The sequence below is a fragment of the Rhea pennata genome, chromosome 5 (genome assembly GCF_028389875.1).
Source record: "Rhea pennata isolate bPtePen1 chromosome 5, bPtePen1.pri, whole genome shotgun sequence".
Taxonomy (NCBI): Eukaryota; Metazoa; Chordata; class Aves; order Rheiformes; family Rheidae; genus Rhea; species Rhea pennata.
Window position 1 is genome coordinate 12509370 of NC_084667.1, and position 12009 is coordinate 12521378.

A 12009-nucleotide genomic window follows, 5' to 3' on the forward strand; every position below is an offset into this window, starting at 1 on the left:
GTGTCTGCAGCCAAAGCAATGGAGCAGGTAGTTCAGGGGATCTGAATGCAAGAGCTAACAAAATCTGCCCCCAGAAACTTGTAATTAAAAAAAAAAATCTTGTGGGATTACTGAGCTCAGATTTCCCAAATGGTTCACTGATTCAGCTCAAGAGCAGTTGTACTGTGCAATCTTGGGGGTGGTGCAGGGATGGGAATGAGTGGCGGGGGGCTGTAAGCATATGTCTGTGAAAAACTTGTGGAAGAACACTGAAACTGGTACTCTGGAAATCTGTAGGGACAGACATTACTGATGCCTTTCTATACAGACCAGACTATCATTGCATTTTTGTTAATGGTGGGAATCAGTTCTGGTATTTCACGTGCAGTTCCACAGCAGCTTAGACCATTGTTAATGAGGGCTGCTGTAGCTCTATCTCTGTCCATATACTCCTACCAACCCTGGAGGCCAGGCAATGAGAGCTACTTTGATGGAAAATTAATTAAAAATGAACAAACAAATAAGCAAGAAGGCTCAGTTTCCAGCCCAATCATCTGCAAGAACTGGCTCACTAGGTAGATGCATGGGCATCAGGACAAAGGAGGGTCAGGAATGTTTGGCAGGGGAGGTAAGGATCAGTTTAGGTTGATCTAAAGCATGGTTCCTGCTGCAAACTTAATCTCAGCCTATTTCAGAACAAGTTAACTGCAATGAATTGGTAACAACTAAATAACTGGACCATAGAGACCACTGGGAACAGACCCTTCTACTTGCAAATTATTTTTAAGGGCTGTAGGGTTTAGTCACAGCTGACTCATGGGCACAGAATGAAAGAAAAGAATCCAGCAGGGGGTGTGGAAAAGGCAACCTAGTAGCAGGGAAACTAGAACCAGGGAAAAAACGGGATCAGACAATGGAAGACAATGGCTTTTACATATGCTCTAGACCCAGGGAAGGATGCTACCCAAGATCTAAATGACAGCAGGAGCTGTCAAGCCTTAAGGCAAGAGACCTCTGGCTCCAGGTCCAGCCTCCAATTTCAAAGGGCCCAATAAAGGTGTGGACTACTGAACTGGATACTGACCTTCTGTAAGGGTACAGAAGAACCTTACATGTGCAATAACTTGTGCTTCATAAACAGTGCTAGCTTGAAATTGTTCCAAAGTCTCCATAAGGATAAAGTTTTAAGTTGAGATAAAGGTCTAGGAAAAGTGAATGCAAATGCCTGCAGAGGCTAAGGTATCCTGCCTGGTCTGACACAGAACAAGTGGACCACAAGATGGACCCATGTGTTGGAGACGTTCCCAAGAGCGCGTAGGAAATGCCAAACTTGGAGACAGCATGTACAAACAGCTCTAACTTCCTGGGCTAAGAACAGGCAGGGCTCAGCCTTTCCAGAGGAAGGCTAATCCAGAACAGTATCATGGGCTGATTTCCTGACTCTGTCACAAGTTTCCATGGAGAAACCACGTATTTCCATCTGTAAGATGGAGATAATAAACCTCCCTCATTTTCCACAGTCACCATAAAGACAAATCCAGAGACAGCAGAGAAGCAGAGTGTCTCCCCAGCAACAGTGACAACATTACTACATAGGCAGGATTTGGACACAGGCTCAGAGCACATGAAAACAGTTATCAGGAAAATGTAACCCAGGTGAGATGACAAGTTGCTTAGGTTTATAAAAGTCAGAGCAAATAGAATAACCTGCAAGCCCTTCTAGGTCTTGGGTGACATCTCTGCAAAATACCATCTTTTCCAGAAAAACAAAAATCTGACACCAACTCCCTGCTGTCCGCACAATCCGCTAGTATGTCTAGAGGGTATCTCTGGTGCAGCCCTCAACAAATCCATGGGTACACATGCTTCCAGCCAGAACACCCAGGTTTCTGGGGTGTGTGACAAGAAGCCTGGAAGCCCTGAGATCTGGAACCTCCAGAATCCACTCTCAGCCCCAACCCATGGGTGTTCTACAGCAACAGGGGATCTTTCCTAGTGGCTCTGCAGCACACTGAAAGCAAGCAGTTGCTCTACTTCAATTGAGAATTTTTTCTTATTCAGGAAAGAAAGATTCCAATGAACTTGTTTCTATCACTTCAAAACATTGTCTGTAACTCGTGAGAGTCAAGAAAACAAAAAGAACAGGAGGAATCTGACCAATAAAGCCCAGCCAGGAATCAAGCTTGGCCAGTGTGAAGGTGGGATTCAAATTCCTAGCAAAGACCTAATGTGTTCTCTTTTTCTCCACAGCTTAAGGACGTGGCAGAGCTATGAAAGGACAAAGGGAACTGGTATGCAGAGGTGAGGAGAAGGCAGTGCTAAGTGCAGCTTGGGCTCAGACAAATCAGCTGGTTTCTTTACCTTCTGCTCCAATAGATACTAGTTTGACTCCTTTGCTGGCAATGAAATCCAGGGCCTTGTTCACATTGGAGATTTTGTGGACTCGCATTTTGCCTCTTTCAGGCTTAGCCAAACGTTCACCTGAGAAAAGAGAAAAAAAGAAGTATTAGAAAATAATCCTGAACCTTTTTCTGATGGACTTTCCTCAGTCTGGTGGCTGCTACTGCCAAGCAGAGGGTAGACTTCCCCGAATCTTTTCTTGATGGTAAATGCAGGATGGTCACACTCACTCTGAAGTATTCTCAGAAAGAAATAGACAGAAAATTATCTTTTTGTTGTGTCTTAGACAATTTAAAAACTGATGCACTGCAGTGGAAATAAACTCTGTACCATTAATCACAGGTAACAGTGCTTTGAAATGGCACAAACCTCACCTCCTCACAGGGACAGGTGAGGAGGTGATCTCCAGCACTTACAAAGCAAACCTCTTCCCTCTGGGACCTCTCTACGGTCCATCTATCATCTTTCCTTCCCCCTCAAACAGGATGCAGACCTCATTCCTCAGTGCATAGCCTCTGCACTGAATGATTGCGACTGCACATACCAGGAAATAAAATCACCTCTCCAGTGAGCAGCTTTGAATCTGTAAGGACTGCCATCTCAATTCCTTTCCGATAAATGTCTGACACATTTCTGTCTCTGTCAAATGGTCTCTTAACACAATGGCAAGCATTTTAAATGTTTATGAGGAGGCAGACAGGTAGAAGTAGCCCAGCTCTGAGGTAAGAGCAGGTAAATCTCTGACAGAAACAAGCCTTACAGCAAACACCAGCTTCTGACTTGAATAGTGCTACAAAATTTTGAAAACTGTTTTCTCGACCTTATTTATTTGAAACAGTAAGTATAGTTGTAGTACAGTTATGCTCTTCTTGATAGGCTGCCAGTAACTACTCACATAGCCTACTTTTACTAACACTAACCCAATATTCACAGTAAGCAAATTACAGCTTATACAGACAACACATGGACTTTTCAAAGGAATCCTTACCAGAAACATAATCAGATCAGACATTAGAAACCACCTGTATACAACCCACAGCACCCAAAAACTAAAAAAAAAAATTGGCCTGGGTTTCAGATCACAAGCTCCAGAATACAAAAAGGATCCAAACAAAATGCAAGAAGATTTTCCACTTTGAAGAAGAATTTATGCAATAACTAAAAAGAGATCAAATGGCAAGTCTAGGCAAGTAATTGCTCACTCAGATTTATTCAGTTCCAGAGTCTCTTGCTGTATCTTGAGCCTGAATATTTAAGTCACTGAGAGCTGACTCAAAACTTTTACTTGAGGCTTAAGGTGAGAAAGAAAAGCACTTTTTAGAGAACTCATTTTCATCTTAAAACTCAATGGCTTGGTTCCTAACAAAAGAGTGAAGAAAAGCTAAAAGGGAGAAAAACAGATTATCACCATAGCCATGCCCTCCAAAGAAAAAATCTGGAAATGAAAATCCTTCCAAGCCGTTTCAGTTATTACAGTACGCTGCTGTCGTTAGCTCTCAGGCTTAAGGACAAAAAAAAGAGTCACTTTGAAAGTGAAACACCAATTTCTGACAATTTAAGTAAAAAGATGCATTTATGGTACTAGCTCCATCCTAGGATTAAGCAAATCTCTTTTGCTTTAATGGAGCCTGAAGTACACGTCATGGTATGCTGCTTTCTTTATCCATTTGGATAACACTAGTAATTGTAAACAGAAGCGGAAGCATTTTTTGTGACAGTTCCACTATGACATTTTTACACATAGTTTCACAATAGACCGAAGTGGACTTACGCTGCCAAGTCTCACCAAAAGGGGTTCAGCCAGTTAAAAATAACCACTTTCTCCAGCTAATGTGACTGAAAACTAGGCCTTGCACAAAGAGAAAGGAAGAATAAAAAAAGAAGAGAGATAAAGTTTCAAGCGGAACAGCAAGGTGACCTAGCTCACCTTGGGGCTGCATAATGCATATTGCCAACACAAGCGAGAGCGTCTGCACCGCTCTTCCCGGGGCTGGGGAGGGCGGGAGCCTCCTTCCGAAAGCAGCGCGCTCCTACGGCAGTTGATCGTGATTGCAAAATTGCTGTCTTCCTTTCTGTGCAATACTTGTTTTAGCTTCATTTGGATCTGCAGCGCGTATTATTAATGATTTACACTGCTAAAATGGAAGTGTGCTAGAAATACATTCTACTTTCAGCTAGTTGCATCATTGCTTTACTTCTCAGTCTTCCTCCTAGCTGAGACAATGAAAATGGTCTGTACGTTTCCACTCTCCAATTCTCATGTACTAGCCCAAGGCCAGAGATCAGAAGCCAAACAATGCAAGGAAATGTTGGCATAAAAGTTGTTTACAGCAGAGCTTGTTTAGGAGAAATCTCAATTAGTCACCCTTCTGTTTGGGGAAAAAAAGTCTTATAACTTTATTTTAAAAGCAGTACATGCGGGCTCAGCCCTTTTCAGTCTGATAGCAATATTTTTTAAATGACTTTGCCAGGAGAAGAAAATACATGCAGTAAATAATGAAAGTGTATCTTTGGGGCAATTTCTATGCGGCTAAACTGTTATTTCTCACCATGAAAGCCAACAGAGAAGGACTTTTGATGAGGAAGTCGCAGGAGCACCTGTGAAGTTTCTCCCTCAACATCCTGTTTTGGGATGCCTCTGGTGGGGGCTCTGGCTGAGCTGGAAGGGGATCTTTCAGCAGTACAGTTATGTATTAGAAAGTACCAAACTCAGTAAAACTGAGGCTCTTCTGTGAAAACGTACAGATTTTGAAGAAAAAAACCTTTGTGTTGATGAGAACTAAATTCCAGCATGGAATTTAAATCCGGTCGTTATGAAAAGGCATGGCAAGGTGGTGGTGAAGTGGTGAGGGGAGGCCTCTTGCTGGAGGAATATCTGTCTGAACAGACTCAAGTAGAGCAGGGACTTGAACTCTGATTTCCTCATTTTATGTGACTGTCCTGTCACTGTGTGCACGTGTCATTCTTGGAGAAGGAGGGAGGCATATCAGGTAGGGCCACACTCTACAAGTCAGCAAATGCATGGCAGTCCTGGTGTGGAGGTCTTTAGTACACCTGCTGTTGGTTTTCCTGCAGAACATGACTGTTTCCAACACTTTGGGAAGTGTCATAGGATGGCAACACTGTTTTCTACCTGACTAAGGTGCACTGTAGTGATGCCTCTCAAAGGACATGCAGGAGATCAAGCCAGGCTGCACTGAAACATCAGCTCTCACACAGCCCTAGCAACACCCTCATTCACCCTGCAGCCTCTGGCACTTTCCTGGCTGCAGTCTCCACCCTTCCTCCCCACAGCCATGAGAGTCACAGCCACAACTGTAGTCTGAGGCAGATGGGAGATAATGTTCCCTCCTTCTCAAGTATCTAGGGCAGACTACCACGTGGAGGAGGCACTCAGCTTCACACAACTCTTGGCCAGTTATTACCAGTACTCTCACAGCTGGACTGTCTTGCTGTCATCACTCTATCCACAGCTTAATTGAGTTAGATGAAAAGATCAGCCTGCACAGAGCGACCTTGCCCACTTCAGAGCCCAGTCAGTAGAGTTCTGCAATTCCCCAAAATATGGGAAAAGGAGATTAGGAGAGAGCTAAGAGCTGAATGGAAAAGCCAGAAGCTGGAACTGGCAGGCTAAAAGCCATCCAGAGACTCACCCTTTTGACCGGTGGTCAGCAGAAACTATGGCTGGAATATAAAGGCAAGTCACCAACACGGAAGGCACCAGTAGGAGACTCCCTTCCCATGAGCTGCACTAGGAACCGCTGGGTCACTGCTTCCCAAGCTAAGCGGTCAAAAAGAGACTCGGTAGGAGAAGCGGGGCTCACAACAGGACCTCAAGCCACCAGTGAAGGAAACGACACAGGAAGAAACAATGGCGCTAAATTCCTCCTCTTTTACCATCATTTGCCATTGCAGCTAGGAAAACTGTACTTCTACCTTTGGCCAGCTCTAAGGAAAGAATGCTTGATCCTTAGTGTGTGAAGGAGTGCAGCCCCCAAGGACTGCAAGCCCACAGCACCTCTTCATGCCTTTGCTTGCTGGTCATCTAGTAGCAGGCTGCAGGCGCAGAGCCACTCTGCGATGGATGAGAAAATGCTGTGCCCTCATTACTGCTGCGCTTGGGAGCTGTTAGCTTCTCCCCAAACTGAGGTGGGGATCGACAGGTCCTGCTGGTGGGCTATTGAAGGGACAACAAGACAGGAAGGGTGGGAAAGGGGGCAAGGAAACTAAGCTGTGAGTGGTGAGAGGCATGAGACCTGCTGCTTTAGCACCCAGCCTGCCACACTCATCCTCCCTCCTCCATACGTCCTCCTCTCCCTATCTTCCAGCTCAGCAATCAAACTAAACCATCAAGGCCTGTCTGCCCCTGCCTCTAGGCTGCCATCCTCCTCTGCAAGCAAACTGTTCAGCAACAAGATAAATGCAGAACATAAACTAACAAGACTCCATCAGCTAGTTTCTTACAGGCACTGCAGAAGCAGTACACATGTCATAAAGCTCTGATAATATTTTGAACTCTGATCCCTCCAAACCACCATGATGGGCAAAGACCATGAGGTTTTATCCCATCGCCACAAATTCTCCAGAACACATACACTGACAATAGCTTTGCAGGAGATGGAGGAAGGGAAGGTTGGAGGAAGTGCAAAGAGAAGGTGGTCTGAGTGCCTCTACCATGGCAATTTTATTGGAAAACATACCAAGAAGTGCAAAGGTAAAAGTCAAGGATTGTTATTACAGGCTCAGATGCCAAAGTAAGCCTGTGAGCACAAGGCCCCAGTTTCACACATACAGACTTAACTCCTCTGATGTCTCTCACAACACTTTATTAAGGCATTCATTTCATCAGGACATGAATAGGGATTATTACATGAAATAATCCCTGTTCAGGGAGATCACTGCCAAGTAGTGGGACATTTATGACAGGGAGTCAAAGCAAATTTGACCCAAAAACTTATTCACACCACTGTTTTTATTTCAGATTGTGTTTGCTGGGATTCTGCTTTTTGTTTGGGATTTCTTTTTCCCCTGAAGGCTTGAGCATTAAGCTCAGATGGAAACTACACCAGAAAAACGTCAGTCACAACTGAAGCTGAACCACACCAAAAGATTTACCGGTTTGACTCCTCTCCTTCAATAACTTCTATGCCATTCCCACTGTCATGAGGCTGTGGTATGATTTGCCAGTACAGCATTCCCACGTGCTTCTCAGAGCAGCTTTGTCAGCCCTGCAAAGCAGTAACAGGTTGCCTGAGCCTTTACAGGAGGCTGCACATTTTTATGGGTGAAGAAAGCCCAAAAGCAGGAGCAGAAATGCAACGGGCACCATGTACAGGCTGTGAAGCTTGCAGCACATTCCAAAAGCACATTAATGGCCATTACTGGAGATCAGATACTGAAAATTTGAATCAGAAAACAGCTGTTCTTATATTCCAGCAAAACCTACAGCATCACAGCCTTTGCTGTCCCTATTTTGTAGGAAAGGGGAAGGAATTTCAGAATTGGGTTGGCAATGCCAAAAGAACACTTAAGAGCACCACACAGAACCTCTCTCACCTGAAATGACTTCCAGAAGTAACATGAGTTTAAGACCATCCCTGAAATCTTCCTCTATGTTCTCAATCTGTGTCCCGGCCTTGCGGAGGTGAGAATTACACCACGCTGTAAATGTCTAAAACACAAGAAGAAAAAAAAATAGTAGTCAGTAATCTTCCCAGAAGCCAAACAACAGTTCAGAACCAAAGCAGTGGTGCTAGGATACCACTATATAAATTCAAATGATAATTAGATTATTGTCTTTCCATCTGCTGTCGGTGTAGAGCACAAGTGCTAGTACCCAAACATCCAAAGAATTTGCAAGGTCCTTCCATCAGAGTGGGAGTTTGATACAGACAGCCACTTCATGGCTTCGGCATGTCTGATCTTGTAGAGAGACCCTTAAATTTTGTGTTCAGTTTCAAATATCCAGAAACTGATTTTAAGACATGCTAAGCTCTCAAAGCTTCTAGGACTCCAGCTGGTGTTAGGCAACACATGTTAACACAGTGTGAGAGAGAAAGGGAAACAGTATACCAGATCTCCTTGGCTCTAGCTAGGTGACTGGAAAAAAAAAAAAAAAAAAAAAAAAACACCCCCAAAACTGACTATTCTTTTACTGCCAACTGCTTCAAGTGTGCTCCATCATCAGTAAATGCTGCAGCTCTTAGACAGGCACCAGGGGACAGAGTGCAGAGCACCTGAACCTCATAAACTGCATCTCAGTAGGGTATGTCCTGCTGTTTACAGTCTCTCCAACTCACTGCTAAGCAGACCACCTCTGTGACTGTTTCACATTGTCCTGCTAGCTGCAGCAGCTGCTCACGTGGAGGAGTAAATGTGTTCTGAATAACGATGCTTTCAGCCATCTCCGTACTACTACAGGTGCCGTAAAGAAAAAAAAGCAAGCACTACCTAACACCACCATTGACCATCTAGCACACTCCTAAACCCCCCACTGTTTGAGAGCCTCTGGCAGAGGGATTACTGCAGCCACTGCAATGATAGAAATCGCAGCCACTCTGTAATAAATGACACTACACAGGAGCCCTGGAGTAATTATGTAAGTCTGAAGTGCAGGAGGGATAAGGTCCAAACTGCAACAGAGGCACCAGCATTAAGGCTAAACAACACCCTTTTTGGAAATGCCTTCTGGTCTTAAATATAGTAATTCTGACCTCAAGCGGTTAGGACAGAGGATCTCTCATAGGAGAGAAATGAATATCACCACAACTGATGACAATACACATTTTCCGTGGTTGCATTCTCTCAGCCCATGCTCTGAACAATGGACACGCAGGGCACTAACGGGGGAAGAGCCCATCTCATCATTATGAGCAAGACCCAAGCTATGGTCTGAACTTCCAAGATGTGATAATAGAGATTATCACAGAAGCCATGTGAACAGCTCTGCAAGAGAAAGGCAAGTGCTGTCTTTGGAAGCTCAAAACACAGGATGTGAATACAAAAATACCTCAGATTTGAAGTGTGGCATGTTCTTAACTAGACAAATAAAAGAATCCAAACGAAAATCCAGAAACTACTTGAAACAAAAGAACAGTTTGAGGAGCAAATGGGAGCAACTCAGCAACTCTTTCACGGCTGACAGGTTTGCCCAAGTGCTAATGAACGCATTTCATGGTATTGAACAGGACACCAACTAAACCCTTTCTTTTGTACAAATGACAACCACTCAAACATTCTCTAAACAGAAGGATGAGGTTACTCAAAAACTGAGCTGCTCCAACAGCTTAGTGCTATCAGGGAAAGGAGGAGGTCTTTCTCCCCCTCTCTCTGTCAGATGTGCTTCCAGAGCCAGTTCAACTCACTGACCTAGCAAAGAACTATTCATTTTTTTTGGTAAGGCTGGTTTTCTGCTGAGTTAGTGCATGGAGACAGCTCAGCAGTCTAATGAGCCTCTACAAAAGAAAATTGGGCATACATGGGCCAAGCAGGAGGGTAGACCACAGCAGTCAAGTCATCTTAGGCCACTGAGGAACTGCAGCAAAAGCAGACAGCTGGTATGGAACAAGGCACGCCAAAAATTTAGAAATGCTTCACCACTGCTTGCACTATGCATAAGATGTCAAAAGAAAGATTGCCTCAGGGCTTTTTTTTCCCTATTTGCCTGGATGCTGGGCTTCCACTATTGACTTACTTGTGTTTGTGCTTAAGTGACTACAAATAGCATAGCAGAATCTTTCCCAGGAGAAGGCATTTCTTAACAGCTGATGAGCTTTCTATTGTGTTCTGGCCTTGTGCTCTGCAGGGACTGTGGGATGGACCAGGATAGCAGCACAGCTGTAAATACTTTCGTGGCAATAGCCCTTTGGAGGGGTACATGTATTATGAAAGCCTGGGATCTCTATTTTCAAGATGGCCTGATTTCCTTCTAGTTTTGCAAGTTTTAAAGAAGAACAAATCACTAAGCATCTTTTATTGCTTTTTGTTATTCCCCTGAGAAATAAGAGTGACTTTATTTGAAAATGGATCCTGTATCCTGAGGTAGATCCTTTTGGCACTACTTCCCTTATTCTATCACCTGCTCTTTATTATGTGAGAAGAAATTTATTCACCTGCCCTTTTCAGTCAGGCTCTCACTCTTCTAAAGGGACAAACGACAGCACAGAGAAGCTTTCAAATACTACATCATCATCACACATCAAAGTATGATGGCAAGTTACGCGAAGGATGTGGATGTCCATTAACCTCCCTCTTGCAGAGGAGGCAAGACACTTAGAGCTAGTGCCTGGCTCTAGGTCACATTACAAATCTGTGTTGATGTGAGAAGGAAGCCCAAGCTCTAACTCACAAGGCCACCAGAGTGCACTTTTACTTCTTTTATAACTTCCCTGAAGCACTTCACAGTTTTCCATCAGCAGATCAGGAGTCTCTGCTCTAGATAATGGATAATCCCAGCACAGCTCAACTGGGCACCTCCTTGTACATTTTGAGAATGCTAGAGGATGACAGGGCAACATTGCCAAGCAACACAGAGGAATTTAAAAACAAATCACAAATCTTATAATCTGTGTATTACTATAAAGTCTGGCATAATAACCAGACCAGTGAGACTACAGTGACTGTATTCAGCTTCTGCAAGAGTCACCTAAGCCTTGATGGAAAAGGACACACCACAGCCAGCACCCCAATGTCTCTGATGGAGACATTTCCACCACACTGTGCCCTTGGACGTGCTGGGGCCAGACACTTCTGCAAAGCATGGCCATTAATAATCAATGGCAAAGCTGACATCTCAGCTCCTCAAGGAGGAGGACTGCTCAGGGTTAATAGATAGAGCACCTGCAGTTCCCAGATAGCGACTCCCAGATGCCACGACGTTTTCTCAGGGCACCTTTCAGGTCCTACAGTAACTCCAAAGTACAGTAACAAGCACAACAGCATATGGGAATGGCAACAAGCCACAGCCCTGTGCAGATGCATTAGGCCATTTCACAAGAAAGCAGGATGATGAATGCTTTTAATAAGCATGGGCATCTATCGCAAAGGGATTCACACAGTTCTCACAGACCAACCCAAAGGAACATCAGTCAAAACATAATAAGCAGAAAAGAGCTTTATGTTACATTTGCTGCACACATTGCACAGGGATACAACTCCTCTTTATTACAAAGTAGCAAATTGGAAGGAGTTTTGACAGAGGAGATGAGAGAAGCCAAAGGCTGAAGAAATGTGGTAGAACAGTGCGCGTAGGGAGGAGGAGAAGGAGAGAGAGAGAAATTTTTGTTGTCCACTGGGCATTGCAATTCTGGCAGTCTTGGTTGGAGCCATTATTACTGACTTGGCCCCACGCCTAAGCGCAGGATCCTTTCCGTTATTCTGAGAAGCCTCCTGAAACCACCCACTCGCCCCATCCGCCCTGTGGGCAATAAACCCGCTCCTCCCCACGCGCTCAGCCACAGCCAACGGTGGTGGTGGTGGTGGTGGTGGTGGTGGTGGTGGTGGCGGCAATCGGCACCTGGCAGCCGTTAAACCCCGCTGTATTCGCTGTCACTAGCAGGCAGGCTTCTGAGAGAGGAAAGGGCTGCCGAGAGCAGCCAGCCTTACGTCCAGCACAAGCCCGGCCCTGGGAGC

General features: G+C 44.6%; 1 protein-coding gene across 3 annotated transcripts in view; it reads right to left on the bottom strand.

Annotated features, from left to right (window-relative positions):
• The window catches only part of ACTN1 (actinin alpha 1), a 92457-nt gene that overhangs the window by 41710 nt on the left and 38738 nt on the right, over positions 1-12009 (bottom strand). For all 3 annotated transcript variants that reach the window (XM_062577249.1, XM_062577251.1, XM_062577250.1), the window contains exons 2-3: positions 7936-8050; positions 2341-2460 (exon numbers count right to left, since the gene is read on the bottom strand). In XM_062577249.1, the coding sequence (XP_062433233.1) occupies positions 2341-2460; positions 7936-8050 (235 nt within the window). The remainder of the gene's footprint in view (positions 1-2340; positions 2461-7935; positions 8051-12009) is intronic.